We start from the raw sequence: 19,409 nt of genomic DNA, 5'->3' as shown, positions 1-19,409 counted from the left end.
TCCCAGGAGCTGAGGAGGTGCAGGAGCAAATCCCACTGGGAATGCACAGCTGAACCCATTTTCCTATCCCTGACCCCATGGAGAGACAAACTGAGCCCATCCCAGGGTTTGGAGCAAATCCCATTGGGAATATGAGGCTGAACCCGTTTTCCTATCCCTGACCCCATGCAGGGATGGTCTGCACCCATTCCAGAAACTGGGAGAGGTGCAGGAAAAATCCCATTGGGAATGCACGGCTGAACCCCTTTTCCTATTCCTGACCCCATGGAGAGACAGCCTGAGCCCATCCCAGGGGTTGGAGCAAATCCCACTGGGAACACCAGGCTGAATCCCTTTTCCTATCCCTGTCGCCATGGATGGATGGCCTGAGGCCATTCCAGGAGCTGCTCCCATTCCCCCAGTCTGACCCCAATCCCGATCCCAATCCCGATCCCAATCCCGATCCCAATCCCGATCCCAATCCCAATCCAAATCCCAGGGCAGAACGAGCTGCTTCTCCTCTGACTTTTCCCTGCCCATCACCCTCCTGGGATGAAACAGCACCGATTTCACCCTGGAAAAACGGCTCTGAAGGGACGCACGGCTTTGTCCTCATCCCATCCTCCTCATCTCATTGTCCCACCGCGCTCGGGGCTCCCGGGAAAACCTAATGGGATTTAGCTCTCCAGGAACAGCCGCTAATCCCATTAGTCGGGCGAGCCGCAATCCCGTTAATCCAGCCGCCCCCGCACTACACCTCCAGAATTTTTGGAGCTGCCAGCTCAGCCTGAAGCTTCACAGCTTTTTTTTTTTTCCAGCTGGAGAAGGAGAAGTTTCGGTATTGAGGAGGATTTGAGCTCATGGAGGAGGGAGGGACGGAGATTTGCCGGAATTTGATGGAAATTTGTATTTAAATCGGGACGGAGGGTTTGGAACACCTCGGGCTGTCCCGGGGAAAATCGGGAGCGATTTGTTTGCTAAACGATCTCACTGGAGCTGCGATTCCAAGGAAAAATGGGGAAATGTGTCCTTTAAACTCTCCCTGAGTGTGCGTGAGGCTCCTGCTGACAGGGAGGAAAGCATTTCCAGCAGAAAAAAAACAGCTGGAATTCTGCTCCAAATACCAAAGGTAACTCGGAGGGGATTCACCCCGGCACGCTCAGGTTAAATCAGATTTATACAAATCATTCCTGCAGGTCGAGGCATTCCCAACCCCTCCGCTGGGCAAAGGGAAGCAGATTTTATAAATGTCACCCCCGGACGAGATCAGCTCCAGGAAATCACTTTAGAACCAGTTCTAGGGCCGAGCGGGGCTTTTCTTTCCCTCCCAGCCCACCCCGGAGGAGAGCAGAGCCCTAAAAGCTCCATCCCAAAGCGGAGAGGGGCGGCAGCTCGCTAAATCCTTCTGGGATGCAAAAAACCCCACAGTTACAGCAGGGCCAGGCCAGGGGTGACCCTAGAACACCCCAAGGTCCTCAAAAGCTCCAGCCCAGCCCCAGGGATGACCCCAGAGCACCCCAAGATACTAAAAAACTCCAGCCCAGCCCCAGAGGTGCACCGGGAGCAGCCACAGCTCCTGAAAAGCTCCAGCCCAGCCCCAGGGATGATCCCAGAGCACCCCAAGGTCATAAAAAAATCAGCTCAGCCCCAAGGATGACCGAAGAGCACCCCAAGATACTAAAAAACTCCAGCCCAGCCCCGGAGGTGCCCCGGGAACATGCACAGCTCCTCAAAAACATCAGCCCAGCCCAAATTGGGTCCCCAGAGCACCCCCGGTTCCTCAAAAGTGCCCCCAGAGCAGCCACAGTCACCCCAAAATCCCCAGCCCAGCCACCGAGATCAGCCGCAGTCACCCCAAAACCCCCAGGCAGACCCAGAAGTGCCCCAAAGCATCCACAGTGACCCCAAATCCCTCAGACAGACCCAAAGCATTCACAATCACCCCAAAACTCTCAGCCAGACCCAGAAGTGTCCCAAAGCATTCACAATCACCCCAAAACCCCCAAGCAGACCCAGAAGTGCCCCAAAGCATTCACAATCACCCCAAAACCCTCAGACAGACCCAAAGCATCCACAATCACCCCAAATCCCCTCCCCGCTCATGCAGCCCGACCCGAAGCCCCCGCCGGGCCCAGCCCGTCCCTGCCCAGCTCGGGAGCGGTGACAGGGAGGGGACAGGGAGGCGACACATCCCACGGCTCGGCTTTGCCCTCGGGCGCGGTAAAAAAAAGGGATTTTCGCGGTTTGCCCTTGTGGGTTTGTCCCGCCCGGCTGTGGGGGAAGGACTTTGTGGGGTCCTGAGGTCGCTAAAAGGTTTGGCTGGGCTGGGGTTTGGGATCCATCTCGGCGGATTGCTGGAGGGGTTTTGGGGTTAAGAGATTGGGGTCGCGGGGTTAATGTTCCCATTAGCGGGATGGAGCAGACTGTGAGCGATCAAACAGCGCCGGGGAGAGCAGATAATGCGGGTTGGGAGTTCCCTTGGGGATCCTGGGCTCCCCGGGAAGGAAAATGAGACCCCAAAAGGCACAGAGGGACTTTGGGAAAACACAGAGAACCTGGCAGAGCTTTCCAGAATTCCATTGGGAATCGCTGGCTTCTCAGGAAGGAAAATGAGATCCCAAAAGGGGAAAAGTGACTTTGGAAAGGTGGAAAATCTGGCACAGCCTTCTAGGATTCCTTTTGGAATGCCTGGCTCCTCCAGAAGGAAAACGAGACCCCAGAAGGGGAAAAGTGGCTTTGAAAAGGTGGAAAACCTGGCACAGCCTTCCAGCATTCCCTTGGGAATGCCTGGCTCCCCTGGAAGGAAAACGAGACCCCAAAAGTGACTTTGGGAAATCACAGAGAACCTGGCAGAACATTCCAGCATTCCTTTGGGAATGGCTGGCTATCCTGGAAGGAAAATGAGACCCCAAAAGGCACAAAGGGACTTTGGGAAATCACAGAGAACCTGGCAGAGCTTTCCAGCATTCCCTTGGGAATATCTGGCTCCCCTGGAAAGAAAATAAGACCCCAAAAAGGAAAAAAGGACTTTGGGAAAAGGCGGAAAACCTGGCACAACATTCCCTATTCCCTCGGGAATGCCTGGCTTCTCGGGAAGGAAATGGACACCCCAGAAGGGGAAAAGTGGCTTTGAAAAGGTGGAAAACCTGGCAGAGCCTTCCAGCATTCCCGTGGGAATGCCTGGCTCCCTGGAAGGAAACTGAGACCCCAAAAGGCACAAAGGAACTTTGGGAAAACACAGAGAACCTGGCAGAGCCTTCCAGCATTCCCTCGGGAACGCCTGGCTCCCCTAGAAGGACAACGAGACCCCAGAAGTGACTTTGGGAAAGGCAGAAAACCTGGCACAGCCCTCCAGCCTTCCCTCTCCGCTCCGCCGGAGCAGCAAAACTCCATCTCCAAATCTCCTCCAGACTTCAGACGGGAAGAGATTACCCGGGATAAATCCCAGCCCTGGCTCAGGATCGCATCCCTCCCGCACGGAAATCCTCCGGGACGAGTCGGCAGCGATTCCAGGCGGGATTTGCCCTCCCTGCTCCTCCCGGGCGAAGCGATGGCCGGGAGCGGAGCTGTCGCTTCCCATCAGGGTGACCCCGAGCGGGGATGTGGGGATGGAAATCACGCTGGCAGGAGCGGGGCTGGGTGAGGAGTGGGGTGGGGTGAGCTGGAAAGCTCGGCGAGGGGAGGGTGGGGATGAGGGGAGAGGGAGGGGTGGGATTTGAGCCGGGATGGGAAAGTCGGGGAGCACACCGGGGGATTGAGGCTTTGAAATTCATCCCCTGATCAGGGCTGGGGGGATCAGAGAGACCTCAGGGACGAGAGGGATCCAAGATCTCCCAAAGAAAAGGGATCAGGGAGTTCGTGGGGGTTTGAAATCCATCCCCTGATGAGGGCTGGGGAGATCAAGGGGATCTGAGGGATGTGAGAACTCCCGAAGAAAAGGGATCTAGGAGTTCCTGGGTTTTGAAATCCATCCCATAATGAGGGCTGGGGGGATCTGAGGGATCTCAGGGATCTGAGATCTCCCAAAGAAAAGGGATCAGGGCATTCCTGGGATTTGAAATCCATCCCCTGATGAGGGCTGGGGAGATCTGAGGGATCTCAGGGATCCAATATTCCCCAAAGAAAAGGGATCTAGGTGTTCCTGGGATTTGAAATCCATCCCATAATGAGGGCTGGGGAGATCAAAGGGATCTGAGGGATGTGAGATCTCCCGAGGAAAAGGGATCAGGACATTCCTGGGATTTGAAATCCATCCTGTAATGAGAGCTGGAAGGAGTAAAGGAGATCTGAGTATCTCAGAGATCTGCTATCCCCCAAAGAGAAGGGATCTGGGCATTCCTGGGATTTGAAATTCATCCCATAATGAGGGCTGGAGGGATCAAGGGGATCCGAGGGAATCTCAAGGATCAAATATTCCCCAAAGAAAAAGGATCAGGGAGTTCATGGGGCTTTGAAATCCATCCCATAATAAGGGCCGGGGGGATCTGAGGGATCTCAGGGATCCGAGATCTCCCAAAGAAAAGGGATCAGGGCATTCCTGAGCTTTGAAATCCATCCCCTGATGAGGGCTGGGGAGATCAAGGGGATCTGAGGGATGTGAGATCTCCTGAAGAAAAGGGATCAGGGCTTTCCTGGGTTTTGAAATCCATCCCCTGATGAGAGCTGGGGTGATCTGAGGGATCTCAGGGATGAGAAGGATCTGATATCCCCTGAAGAAAAGGGATCAGGACATTCCTGGGCTTTAAAATTCATCCCCTAATGAGGGCTGGGGTGATCAGGGGGATGCAAGGGAATCTCAAGGATCAAATATTCCCCAAAGAAAAGGGATCAGGGCATTCTTGGGATTTGAAATCCATCCCATAATGAGGGCTGGGGTGAACAGGGGGATCTGAGAGATCTCAGGGATCCAATATTCCCTGAAGAAAAGGGATCTTGGTGTTCCTGGGGTATTGAAAACCATCCTGTAATGAGGGCTGGGGCAAACAGGGGGATCTGAGGAATCTCAGGGATCCAATATTCCCAGAAGAAAAGGGATCAGGGCTTTCCTGGGATTTGAAATCCATCCCCTGATGAGGGCTGGAGGGATCTGAGGGATCTCAGGGATGAGAGGGATCTGATATCCCCTGAAGAAAAGGGATCAGGACATTCCTGGGATTTAAAATCCATCCCATAATGAAGGCTGGAGGGATCAGGGAGATCCAAGAGGTGTCAAGGATCCAATATTCCCAAAAGAAAAGGGATCAGGGAGTTCACAGGGCTTTGAAATCCATCCCATAATGAGGTCTGGGGAGATCAAGGGGATCTGAGGGATCTCAGGGATCCGAGATCTCCCAAAGAAAAGGGATCAGGGCATTCCTGGGCTTTGAAATCCATCCCCTGATGAGGGCTGGGTGGATCAAAGTGGATCCGAGCGATCTCAAGGATCAGAGAGATCCCATATCCCCCGAAGAAAAGGGATCCAGCCATGGACAATCCCTTCCCGACGTCCCTTCTGGCTGCCACCGGCAGTGACAAAGATCCCAAAGGGATCCAGGCTGCCATTCCCAGCCCAGCTCAGTTTTTCCTTGGAAATCCCATCCATCCTTCCTCCAAACAGCCACGACATTCCCGATTTTTGAGGAGGAACTGGAGCTGATTTCCTTCCCAGCACTCCAGGGCTTGGGCAGCGATTTTAGGGACAAGAAGGAGCGCCTGGAATTTGTGGGATGAGGGGAGAAAAAAAAATCCCCAGTGCTGGGCAGAGCCTGGAATTGCTCCGAGCGGGGAGAAATCTCCCAGGAAATTCAGATTAAAACCACCAGGAGCAATTTATCCCGTCTGGGAAGAGCTAAAGGAGCACTCAGGTCTTTAATTGCCTCCCTTCTGAGGCTTTTCCCGTCTGGAAAATCCATTTATTCCCTCTCAGGGAAGGATGGGGGGGAGAAAGAGGGTCTGATGATGGATGGGGGGAGGCAGCAATTAAGGATTTCGTTAATGAGAGATGCTGAGATCTTGTTCCTCCCCAGCTGGGATGGAGCGGGAAAAAAAAATAAAATCCAAATATTCCACAAAAAAACCCGTTTGAAGCTCGGATTTGGGGAAAAAACCAGCAGAGAGGAAGAATCCTAAAAGAAAAATGGGATTTTTTTAGGGGAAGAGCTAAGGAAAAGACACAAATCCTGCTCAGAGTTGGATAATTTAGTGAGGAGTGGATTTTTTTTTTTTTAATTTTTGGCCCAATCCCAATCTCTGCTGCTTTTTAATTATTTAAAGATGCTTTTAATGCGTTGTTGGGCAGCAGCTTTCCCTGGGGTGTGCCTACCAAATAATTAGGCTTGGAGGAGCGGGGATGAATTTTTCATGATTTTTGATGATTGGGGCCGAGTACATTTGCAGAGGTTTATTTTTAATTCTTCCTGGTTTTTACTGATAGCACAGGATTGGAGAATCTCAAATCCCACAGGTTTTTTATGTTCGTTTTTGGAGGTTTTTTCTGTTCATTTTCGGGTTTTTTTATGTTAATTTTCGGGGGTTTGTGTTAATTTTTGGGGTTCTTATGTTCATTTTTGGGTTTTTCATGTTTGTTTTCAGCTCCCCACCACCTCAACCAGACCAATCTGTCATTCCTCATTTCTTTTTAAGAATGGGAAGGAAGAGAAAAAAGACAGGAAGGAGAAAGACAGGAAAGATCTATTCAGAAAGAGAGGAAAAAAATCGAAATAAAATCAGGAAGAGACATCACTGTGACAAACTCAAAGGACAAGGGACACCGAGGAGGCAGGAGAGCAAATCCTACAGGTGCAGAGAGAATTCCTGCACTTGTATCCCTCGGGAAGAGAATTCCCTGGGAAGCTCTTCCTGCCTGGGCTGAGCGAAGGCAAAGCTGGAAAACCCTCGGAGCGGGAAATGGGGAATTGTTGGTGTTCCAGATTTTTTGGGATGAGTTTGGGGTTGGCTACACCCCTAGAACTTTCTTTTATAGGGAAAAAATTGTGTATAATAGGGGAAACCTCACTTTAATAGGGAAAAACCTGTATATCATAGGGAAAAAACTGTGTGCAATAGGGAAAACCCAATTTTAATAGGGAAAAACCTGTATGTAATAGGGAAATCCTGCTTTAATAGGGAAAAATCTGTATATAATAGGGGAAATCCCATTTTAATAGGGGAAAAATCTGTATATAATAGGGAAAACCAACTTTAATAGGGAAAAACCTGTATGTAATTGGGAAAACCCCATTTTAATAGGGAAAAACCTGTACATAATAGGGAAAACTCCACTTTAATAGGGGAAAACCTGTATATAATAGGGAAAACGCCACTTTAATAGGGAAAAATGTGTGTATAATAGGGAAAACCCCACTTTAATAGGAAAAACCTGTATATAATAGGGAAAACCTCACTTTAATAGGGGAAGGCCTGAATATAATAGGGAAAATCCCACTTTAATAGGGAAAATCTGAATATAATAGGGAAAACCCTACTTTAATAGGGAAAATCCTGTATATAATAGAGAAAAATCCCACTTAAATAGGGAAAAAACTGTATACAATAGGGAAAATCCCAGTTTAATTGGGAAAAACCTGCATATAACAGTGAAAATCCCACTTTAATAGGGAAAAACCTGTATGTAATAGGGGAAACTCCACTTTAATAGGGAAAACCTCTGTACAATAGGGGAAACTCCACTTTAGTAGGAAAAACCTGTATGTAACAGGGAAAACCCCACTTTAATAGGGAAAAACCTACATATCACAGGGGAAAACCCACTTTAATAGGGAAAAAACACTCTTTAATAAGGAAAAACCCTTTTAATAAGGAAAAACCCTGTTTAATAGGGGAAAATGGTTTAACCATTCCATTTCCAGCTGGGAAAAAACTCTCCCACCGCTGGAATGTGGGAAACGGGTGCCGGGTGTGGAAAAAATCCCAATTTTTCGGGTCTGAGATGTGGGAATCTTATTTGGGATTTATTCGCAGGGCGATCGCCGGGATTTCCAGGGCAGCGGGAGGAGCTGTCCGTGGTGCTGGAAAAGGGACTTTTCCCTGCTCCCGGGGGGAATTTGGGAATTCCCGAGCGGGGGGATTTTAATTTTGGGGGATCGCGAGGAGGGCAAAGCCAGCGGGAGGCTCCATGCAGAACATGCGCAGCTCAACCCTTTCAATGGGCACCGGGAATGGGGAGGAATCTCCTGGGAAACCCGCAGGGAACTCCGTGCGAATCCTAAAAATCCCAAATATCCGGCAGCGGGGTCCTGGGAGGATCCCAAAGGAGGTGGGGATGGCCGTAAATGTTGGTGGTTTGTAGGGTGGGGATGGCGAGGCTGGAAAAGGGAGAGGGGTTTGGGTTTGAAACCCTCTGTAAGAGGGGAAAAAAAGATATTTAATAGGGGGAAAAAATCCCCTATTTAATAGGGGGAAAACCCTTCTAAAATAGGGCGAAGCCCCTCTTTAATAGGGGAAAAAGTCCTTTAAAATAGGGGAAAATCCCCTCTAAAACAGGGGGAAAATCCCTCTTTAAGAGGGAAAAGAAACTATATAATAGGAAAAAACCCACTTTAATAGGGGGAAAATCCTCTTTAATGGGAGAGAAAACTCCTATTGTTCAGGGGGGAAAACCCTACTGTAAAAGGGAAAAAAGATATTTAATAGGGGGAAAACACACTCTTTAATAGCTAAAAAACCCTTCTAAAATAGGGGGAAATCCCTCTTTAATAGGGGAAAAAACCCTTTAAAATAGGGGGAAAAAACCCTCTAAAACAGGGGGAAAATCCCTGTAAAATAGGGGGAAAACCCCTTTAAAATAGGGAGAAACCCCTCTTTAATAGGGAAAAAACCCCTTTGAAATAGAAGGAAACTCCCACTAAAACAGGGGGGAAATGCCTCTTCAAGAGGGAAAAATCTATTTAATGGGAAAAAACCCATTTTAATAGGGAAAAAACCCTCTTTAATAGGAGAGAAAACTCCTATTGTTCGGGGGGGGAAAACCCTACTGTAAAAGGGAAAAAAGATCTTTAACAGGGGGGAAAAACCCTCTTTAATAGTGGAAAAACCCTTCTAAAATAGGGGGAAACCCCTCTTTAATAGGGAAAAAAAACCCCTTTAAAATAGAGGGAAACTCCCAGTAAAATAGGAGGGAAATCTCACTAAAATGGGGGGAAATCCCTCTTCAAGAGGGAAAAAACTGATATAATAGGAAAAAAAACCACTTTATTAGCGGAAAACCCTCTTTAATAGGAGAGAAATAATTATGAGAGAAAACTCCTATTAATCGGGGAGAAAACCCTTTTATAAAAGGGAAAAAAGGTCTTTAATAGGGAAAAAACCCCTCTTTAATACAGGAAAAAGGAAATCCCTAAAATAGGGGGGAAACCCCTCTTTATCAGGGAAAAAACTGTATGTAATAGGGGAAACCCCACTTTAATGGGGGAAAAAACCTCTTTAATAGGGAAAAAACCACCTGTTTAGCAGGGAAAAAACTGTTTAATAGGGGAAAAAAACCCTGTTTAATAGGGGAAAAACCCTGTTTAATAGGGGAAAAAACCCTGTTTAATAGGGGAAAAAAAACCTATTTAATAGGGAAAAAAACCCTCTAATATCAGGGGAAAAACCCCTTTAAAATAGGAGAAAACCCCTCAATAGTAGGGAAAAAAACCCAATTTTAATGTCCAACTCGCCTCTCCTTTGGCCTCACCTACTCCGTGGCCAATGCGGTTTGGTTTTAGGGGATTTTTGGGGTTTTTTTTGTTTTTATGGGATTTTTTTGGAGAACCTTAGAACCCTTTTAGGAGTCACCCTCATCCCTGGAATGATAATTTTTCCCTGGAATGACAATTTTTCCCTGGAATGACAATTTTTCCCCGGAATGACAATTTTTCCCTGAAATGACAATTTTTCCCTGAAATGATAATTTTTCCCTGGAATGACAATTTTTCCCTGAAATGACAATTTTTCCCTGAAATGACAATTTTTCCCCGGAAGGATCGGAACGCCCAATGGGATCCTGGGAAGGGTGGCCATTGGAAGGGTTTTAACGAAGTTTTTCCGCTTAATTGGCAGCCCGGGAAGCTCCTCGGCCCCATGCCGGTTACCTCCAGTACCCTACCTGGGCTCGGCGTGGCTTCGGGGGAAAAACCGGGAAAACAATGGGAAAACGGAGAGAAAGAGGGGAGAGAAAAACACAGGAATTTATCAAATGACCCCAACGCGCCGCCGGGAGAGCCGGAGTCACCGGAGAGGAGAGAGAGAGAGGGGGAGGAATGGGATTGGTTGTTATTTTTGGGGGCTTTTGGCATTTTTTGGGTTTCATTTTTTTGGGGTTTGGCATTTTTTGGGTTCCATTCTTTAGGGTTTGACAGTTTTTGGGTTCCATTCTTTGGGAGTTTGACATTTTGGGGTTTGCCTTTTTTTGGGTTTCGTTCTTTAGGGTTTGACAGTTTTTGGGTTCCATTCTTTGGGGTTTGACATTTTTGGGGTTTGCCATTTTTTGGGTTCCATTCTTTAGGGTTTTGCCATTTCTTGCGTTCCATTATTTGGGTTTTGCCATTTTTTGGCTTCCATTTCTTTTCAGATTTGCCATTTTTGGGTTCCATTTTTTGGGGTTTGCCATTTTGGGGTTTGCTGATTTTTGGCTTCCATTTTCTGGGGGGTTTGCCATTTTTTTGCTTCCATTTTTTGGGGTTTGCCATTTTTGGGGTTCAATTCTTTGGGTTTACCTTTTTTTTGGCTTCCATTTCTTTTCAGGTTTGCCATTTTTGGGTTCCATTTTTTGGGGTTAGCCATTTCTTGGGGTTTGCCATCTTTGGATTAAATTCTTTGGGGTTTGCCATTTTGGGGTTTGCCAATTTTTGGGTTCCATTTTGGGGGAGTTTGACATTTTTTGGCTTCCATTTCTTTTTGGGTTTGTAATTTTTTGGGTTCAGTTCTTTGGGTTTACCTTTTTATGGCTTCCATTTTCCGGGGGGTTTGCCAATTTTTGGGCTCCATTCTTTGGTTTAGCCATTTTTGGGGGTTTGCCATTTTTTGGGTTCCATTCTTTAGGGTTTTGCCATTTTTTGCGTTCCATTATTTGGGTTTTGCCAATTTTTTGGCTTCCATTTTTTGGGGTTTGCCATTTTTTGGGTTCAATTCTTTGGGTTTACCTTTTTTTTGGCTTCCATTTCTTTTCAGGTTTGTCATTTTTGGGTTCCATTTTTTGGGGTTTGCCATTTCTTGGGGTTTGTCATCTTTGGGTTCCATTTTTTAGGGTTTTGCCTTTTTTTGGCTTCCATTTCTTTTCCGATTTGCCATTTTTTTGGTTCCATTTTTTGGAGTTTGCCATTTTGGGGTTTGCCAATTTTTGGGTTCCATTTTTGGGGGTTTGCCATTTCTTGGGTTCAATTCTTTGGGTTTACCTTTTTTATGGCTTCCATTTCTTTTCAGATTTGCCATTTTTGGGTTCCATTTTTTGGGGTTTGCCATTTCTCGGGGTTTGTCATCTTTGGGTTCCATTCTTTGGGTTTGCCATTTTTTGGCTTCCATTTTCTGGGGGGTTTGCCATTTTTTGGGTTCCATTCTTTGAGTTAGCCCTTTTGGGGTTTGCCAATTTTTGAGTTCCATTTTTGGGAGTTTGACAGTTTTTGCATTCCATTCTTTAGGGTTTGCCGAGTTTTTGGCTTCCATTCTTTGGGTTTGGCCATTTTTTGGCTTCCATTTCTTTTCAGATTTGCCATTTTTTGGTTCCATTTTTTGGGGTTTGCCATTTTGGGGTTTGCCAATTTTTGGCTTCCATTTTTTGGGTTCAATTCTTTGGGTTTGTCATTTTTGGGTTTGCAAATTTTTGGCTTCCATTTTTTGGGTTCAATTCTTTGGGTTTACCTTTTTTTTGCGTTCCATTTCTTTTCGGGTTTGCCATTTTTGGGTTCCATTCTTTGGGGTTTGCCATTTCTTGGGGTTTGTCATCTCTGGGTTGCATTTTTGGGGTTTTGCCTTTTTTTGGCTTCCATTTCTTTTCAGATTTGCCATTTTTTGAGTTCCATTCTTTGGTTTTGCCATTTTGAGGTTTGCCAATTTTTGGCTTCCATTTTTTGGGGAGTTTGACATTTTTTGGGTTCCATTCTCTGGGTTTTCCCTCTTTTTTTGGCTTCAATTCTTTGCAGTTTGCCATTTTTTGGCTTCCATTTCTTTTCGGGTTTGCCATTTTTGGGTTCCATTCTTTGGGGTTTGCCATTTCTTGGGGTTTGTCATCTTTGGGTTCCATTTTTGGGGTTTGACAGTTTTTGGGTTCCATTTCTTTTCAGATTTGCCATTTTTGGGTTCCATATTTTTGGGGTTTGCCATTTTTTGAGGTTAGATTCTTCAGGCTTTGCCATTTTTTGTGGGTTTGCCATTTTTTGGGTTTCCATTCTTTGGGGTTTACCATTTTTGGGTTCCAATTTTTTGCGGGTTTGCCATTTTTTGGGGTTAGATTTTTTAGGATTTGCCATTTTGGGATTCAATCCCTATTCCCTGGAACGTGGGAATCAGGGACAAACCACGTTAAACACCCGGGAGGTGCCAGAGGTGACATCGAGGTGACACCGAGGTGACAATGGGCACGCTAAACTCAGTCCTTAAGCGGGTCTTTAGGTCTAATCCCAACAAAAACCGGTTTTGACACCGAATTTCCCCTCGGGGTTTGATTTAAACTCCTCGTCTGAAGGAGTCTGGCAGCAAAAATCCACCTCGGGATTTTTGGGTATTCATGAGTTTAATTTCCCTAAAATCTGTTTATTTTCCTCAAATTCCAGCCTCGTCTTCCCCTCAGCTCTGGGCGCCACCTGATATGTGTATTTTATATAAAATTGATCCAAATCCATTAAAATTTACGCCCTGAAAGGTGCAAATTTTATCTGCTAAATTTATTTATCTGCCATTTTAAAAAAATCTGTAAACTTTATCTGTTTATCTGTAAATTTTATCTCTTTATCTGTAAATTTTATTTGTTATATTGCTTATCTTGTTATCCACGTCCAGAAGTAAACCTGGCTGAGAAAATCTGTTTATCTGTAAATTTTATCTGTTTATCTCTAAATTTTACCTCTTTAACTGTAAATTTTTTCTGTTTATCTGTAAATTTTGTCTCTTTTTATGTAAATTTTATCTATCTGTTATTTTTATCTATTTCTATATATATATATGTAATATATATTATAATATATATTATATATATATATATATCTGTTTATCTATTTTTTGCTATGCTGCTTATCTTGCTTATGTTGTTATCCATGTCCAGAAGTAAACCTGGCTGAGAAAATCTGTTTATCTGTAAATTTTATCTGTTTATCTGTAATTTTTTTCTGTTTATCTGTAATTTTTATCTGTTATCTCACCACTTTCCACATCCAGAAGCAAACCAGGCCAAGAAAATCATGGCAAACCACCTAAAACCACCAAATTTTCAACTCCAGCCCCAATCCCTGATCCCTCACAATTCCTTTTCAAGCAATTCCAGGCTGCAATTTTGCTCTTCCTCCCCCCATCCCATAAATTCTGCCGGATTCAGAATCATCAGGAAGAGTTTTATTCCCACCAGATCCGGGCAGGGATCGCTTTCCCCACTCAGCCCCATTAACAGGGCAGAGGGGATGGAGGGAAGGAGACCAAAACCCCATTAAATCCCAATTTCAATTAAATTTCAAACCCAACCCCAGCCCCATCAGCCGAGCCTAAAGAGGGGGAAAGTCGCTCTTGGTTCCCTCGGGGCTCCGGAGATTCCACTTAGATTTGATGGATGTTCCACAGTGGGGATTTTATCTGATTACGGGGCTGAGATTGGGGCTCTGGAGGCTCTGTAGGGTCGGGTGATGCCCAGGGGGTGACACTGGGGATTTTATCTGATTGTGGACCTCCACCTCGGCAGGAAAATCCACGTCTGGCACTCCTGGGGTTTTTTTGGATTCCCTGATTCTGGTTGTTTTGGGATTTTCCATGGGTTGTCACGGTTCTGTTCTTTGGGTTTGCCATTTTTTGGGTTCTATTCTTTGGGGTTTGCCATTTTTTGGGGTTCCATTTTTTGGGGTTTGCCATTTTTTTGGGTTCTGTTCTTTGGGTTTGCCATTTTTTGGGTTCCATTCTTTGAGTTTACCAATTTTTGGGGTCCATTCTTTGGGTTTTGCCATTTTTTGGGGTCCATTCTTTGGGTTTTGCAATTTTTTGGGTTCCATTTTTTGGGTTTGCTATTTTTTTGGGTTCAATTTTTGGGGGTTTGCCATTTTTGGGGTTTGTCGTTTTTTGGGTTCCATTACTCGTGCTTTACTATTTTTTTTGTTTTTTCATTTTTTGGGGGTTTGCCATTTTTGGGGTTCCATTTTTTTGGGTGCACCAATTTTTGGGTTCCATTCTTTGGGTTTTACTAATTTTCAGGTTTGCCATTTTTTTGGGTTTGCTATTTTTCAGGTTCCATTATTTGGGGTTTGCCATTTTTTTTGCTTCCTTTTTTTTTGGGGGGTTCCATTTTTTGGGGTTTGCCATTTTTCAGGTATACCATTTCTCAGGTTTGCCATTTTTTGGGTTCCATTCTTCGTGCTTTACTATTTTTTGGGGTTCCATTTTTTTGGGGTTTTCCATTTTTTGGGGTTTTCCATTTTTTGGGGGGTTTTCCATTTTTTAGGGTTCCATTTTTGGGAGTTTGCCATTTTTGGCCTCCATTTTTTTGGGTCTGCCATTTTTGGGGGTTTTCCATTTTTTTGGGGTTTGTAATTTTTTGGGGTTTGCCATTTTTTCAGGCTCCACTTTTTGGGGTTTGCCATTTTTGGCTTTCATTTTTTTTGGGTCTGCCATTTTTTTGGGTCTGCCGTCTTTGGGGGTTTTCCATTTTTGGGGTTTGCCATTTTTTCGGGTTTGCCATTTCTCGGGGTTTGCCATTTTTCAGGTTTACCATTTTTTGGGGTTTGCCATTTTTTCGGGCTCCACTTTTTGGGGTTTGCCGACCCGGGAGCTGCCCTTACCTTCATCCAGCAGCGCCGGCGACTCCTCCACCAGCGGCTCCCCCTCTCCCACCTGGGTTCGGGCGCGGAGCTCGAAGCGATAGCGGGAAATGGGGTCTGTCCTCTGCAGGGTGAAGCGCGTCTGGTTCGGGGAAAGGTTCTCCACCACCGTCCGGCCCGTCCGGGATCCGTTAACTGCCGAGGGAGATCGGGGCTCAGGAATTTTCTGGGGTTTTCCAGCTGTGGGGTATCTGTGGGGTCTCTCTGGGGTCACATTGGGGTCAGTATGAGGTCACTGTGGGGTATCTGTGAGGTCACTATGTAGTCACTGTGGGGTCACTGTGGGTCACTATGTGGTCACTGTGAGGTCACTGTGGGGTCATTTTGGGGTCTCTGTGGGGTCACTGTGGGTCACTGTGAGGTCACTGTGGGGTCACTATGTGGTCACTGTGAGGTCACTGTGGGGTCTCTGTAGATTATCTGTGGGGTCACTTTGGGGTCTCTGTGGCATCACTTTGGGGTCACTGGGGGGTCTCTGTGAGGTCACTATGTGGTCACCATGGGGTCACTTTGGGGTCTCTGTGGATTATCTGTGGGGTCACTACGTGGTCACTGTGGGGTCACTGTGGAGTCACTGTGGAGTCACTGGGGGGGTCTCTGTGGAGTCACCGTGGGGTCACCGTGAGGTCACTGTGGGGTCACTTTGGGGTCTCTGTGGGGTCACTGTGAGGCCACTGTGAGGTCGCTTTGGGGTCACTGTGGTGTCTCTGTGGGGTCACTGTGAGGTCACTATGTGGTCACTTTGGGGTCTCTGTGGCGTCTCTGTGGGGTCACTGTGGGGTCTCTCTGGGGTCACTATGTGGTCACTTTTGAGTCACTTTGGGGTCACTGTGGGGTCATTGTGTGGTCACTATGTGGTCACTGTGGGGTCACTGTGGGGTCTCTGTGGGGCCATTGTGAGGTCACTGTGAGGTCACTCAGGGGTCTCTCTGGGGTCACTGTGAGGTCACAGTGGGGTTACTGTGAGGTCAGAGCTGTTCCTGGCTGGGGGGACATTCCAGTGGGCAGGGAAGGATTAGGGACATTCCGGCTCTGAGCATCACTTCCTAAAATTTGTTTTGGGCTGAGCACAAAACCCACTCAGGCTGCACCTAAAACCTTCCCAAATCCCACTGGTTTTCCCTCAAAAACCGAGTCTGGGAAGCTGCTGAGCTCCCAACACTTTGTCCCACCACGGAATGCTCCAGTTCCTCATGGATCTCCCTGCTCCGGGAAAAACCGGGAAGAATTCCCGGATGGAACGATCTCGAGGAGGAACCGCGGGACGTACAGGGCCGGTAGCGCAGGGTGTACCCCGTGATGATCCCGTTGGGGTGCTCGGGGTGATCCCACTCCAGGTTGATGATCTCCAGGTTGGGCTGCCGGATCCGCAGGTACCTGGGGGAGCTGGGCACTTGGAGAGGGGAGAGAGGGGAGAGAGGAGAAAACACGCCCGGGATGACAAATCCTGAACCACTGCACCCGCCGTGCTCTGAGATCCTGCATGGATTGCACAAGGATTGATCCCAAAAACCGTGAGCCAGGTGGGAATTTCAAGTCATGAACTTCTGCACCCGCCACAAGCTCCGAAATTTCCACACATGCCAGATGGATTGCACAAGGATTGATCCCAAAAACCGTGAGCCAGGTGGGAATTTCAACTCTCACAGTGCTGCACCCACCACGGGCTCTGAAATCTCCACATGGATTGCAGAAGGATTGATCCCAAAAAATGTGAGCCTGGTGGGAATTTCAAATCCTGAACTTCACCCACCACAGGCTCTGAAATGCCACACGGATTGCACAAGGATTGATCCCAAAAACCATGAGCCATGTGGGAATTTCAAATCCTGAATTTCTGCACCCACCACAGGCTCTGAAATCCCACATGGACACACAGATCGTACAAGGATTGATCCCAAAAAAAGTGAGCCAGGTGGGAATTTCAAATCATGAACTGCTGCACCCACCACGGGCTCTGAAATCCCAACACAGACTGCACAAGTATTGATCCCAAAAAATGTGAGCCAGGTGGGAATTTCAAATCCTGAATTTCTGTACCCACCACAGGCTCTGAAATCCCACAAGGACACACGGATTGCACAAGGATTGATCCCAAAAAATGTGAGCCATGTGGGAATTTCAAATCATGAACTGCTGCACCCACCACGGGCTCTGAAATCTCCACATGGATTGCAGAAGGATTGATCCCAAAAACTGTGAGCCAGGTGGGAATTTCCAGCAGAGAGCAAATCCCAATCCCATTGGATCCTCCATCGAGGCCACAGATCCATCCCACTTCTCCTGCTGGACACAAATTTCCCAACCTTCCTTACTCACTCTGCCCATCCCAAAATTTTCATCCCGAAGAAGATCAAAATTTATCAAGGTTTTTATCTTAAAAGATCAAAATATCCCAAAAACTCCTCTTAACTCCAGTTCCACTCCTCCTCTTGGACACGAATCTCCTGACCTACTTTACATCCCTCATCCATCCCAAGGTTTTCACCCCAAAAATTTCCCTTAGGACAACAAAAAGGATCCCAAAAAGTCCTCAACTCCAGCCCTACTTCTCCTGTTGGACTTAAATTTCCTGACCTTCCTCACACCACCCACCCAACCCAAAATTTTCATCCTGAAGATTCCTCTCTTAAAACCCCAAAAATTGGCTTCTCTTATCCCAAAAAATTGCTGGAAAGTGGAATTCCAGATATCCTCCACAGGGAGCTGCTGCCCACTACTCCTCACCCTAAGGAATATTTGGGATTTTCACTGCTAAAGGAAGGAAAGAATTATCCAGCCTGGATTTAATTTATTCTCCTGATTTCCTCTTAATTGTGGTGTTTTAATTGGGGGAAGAGAAACTGGGGAGCTCAGGGATTTATTTTTAAGGTGCAGGAATATCCTTCATTTGGGGTCAATAAAAGGGATTGGTGGTGTAGGAAAAATAAAAATCCCCATTTTCCTGGCGATGAGAGGAAAATCCAATGTGGTTATTAAAAGGTTATTAAAAAGTGACCTTCTTGTCACCCCAAATGTCCAAATTCACCCCAAAACCCCCAGAACGTGGAGTCACAACATCCCTGCCTGAAAAACCTACAGGAATCAAACCCTTCCTCCTGAAACTACATTAATTATCCACAGAAAATCCTTAAAAAATGAGAATAACATCCAAAAAAAATGCGAAGGAAGAGGCAGCGCTGAGAGGTGCTGGGATGGGGTGGGGAGGAAGAGAAAGGGGAAAACCCCACAACGTTTTGAGACGAAATTTCTGAATTTTTTGTCATGTTTTCCATGACATTTTGTTCCCAAATTCCCTCCCGTGCTGCAGGGAAAAGTCACTTCCAGCCGCTGGAATTGCAGCTCCAGCCCAGAATTATCGGCAAGTCTATAAATAGCTCCCGTGCTGGGATAAAATTAAACCTCAGAGTTCATCCCTGGCGCAAGAACGAGGTGATCTCGCCTCAAAAACCTGGCAGGGGAAGCAGGGATGTCCTTCCAGAAGGTTCTGGGAAGGTTTTCCAGCCTTTTCCGGGATGGATCCATGCAGGGTCATGTCCCCAAAGTGTGGTTTGGGGACACTGGGGACACTGAGCTGTGCCTGGGGAAGGGTTTTGGGAATATTCCTTTTGTTCAGCCCGAAATAATCTTGGCTGAGGTGGGCAGAGCACCTGGCAGGGATGCTTTTGGGGATTTTTTTTTATTTTTTGGGGGATTTTTTTTATTTTCTGGGGACTTTTTGGGGACTTTCTGGGGATTTTTCAGGGGACTTTTTGGGGGATTTTTTCGGGGATTTTTGGGGATGCTGAGGGGAGTCAGCCCAAATCCAGCTGTGGCTTCAGGGATGTCACCAGTAGTGAGGTGTCCTGAGCACCTGGCAGAGTTTTTTTGGGATATTTTGAGGGACTTCTGGGGGATTTGGTTTTTTATTTTGGGGGATTTTTTCGGGGATTTTTGGGGATGCTGAGGGGGTCAGCACAACCCCAGCTGTGGCTTCAGGAATGTCACAAACAGTGAGGTGTCCTGAGCACCTGGCAGGGATGTTTTGGGGATCTTTTTTGGGATTTTTGAGGGATTTTTGGTAGCATTCTGGGGATTTTTCAGGGGACTTTTTGGGGGACATTTTCAGGGACTTTTTGGGGACGCTGAGGGGGTCAGCCCAAATCCAGCTGTGGCTTCAGGGATGTCCCCAAGAGTGAGGTGTCCTGAGCACCTGGCAGGGATTTCTTGTTGGTTTTTTTGTGATTTTTTGGGGGATTTTTTTTACTTTTTTGGGGATTTTTGGGGGTCAGGGACCAACCCCAGCTGTGGCTTCAGGGATGTCACCAACAGTGAAGGGGCAGGGGTTTTTTTGGGATATTTTGGGGATTTTTGGGGATCAGGGACCAACTCCATCTGTGGCTTCAGGGATGTCCCCAAGAGTGAGGTGTCCAGAGCACCTGGCAGGGATTTCTTGGTGGGTTT

The 19,409-nt window shown here is 46.8% G+C and overlaps 1 protein-coding gene across 1 annotated transcript in view; it reads right to left on the bottom strand.

Moving 5' to 3' along the window:
* Positions 1-19,409, bottom strand: part of LOC146423376 (neurofascin-like) — a 69,126-nt gene that overhangs the window by 26,348 nt on the left and 23,369 nt on the right. Inside the window, 3 exon segments of the mRNA XM_085044827.1 lie at positions 10,064-10,078; positions 14,928-15,101; positions 16,237-16,497. Of these exon segments, the coding sequence (XP_084900953.1) occupies positions 10,064-10,078; positions 14,928-15,101; positions 16,237-16,497 (450 nt within the window).

This window comes from Lichenostomus cassidix, unplaced genomic scaffold (assembly GCF_008360975.1).
Source record: "Lichenostomus cassidix isolate B80296 unplaced genomic scaffold, HeHo_3.0 HiC_scaffold_549, whole genome shotgun sequence".
NCBI classification, from domain to species: Eukaryota; Metazoa; Chordata; class Aves; order Passeriformes; family Meliphagidae; genus Lichenostomus; species Lichenostomus cassidix.
The sequence above is the reverse complement of the archived record's forward strand: the minus strand, read 5'-3'. Positions and strand labels throughout refer to the sequence as shown.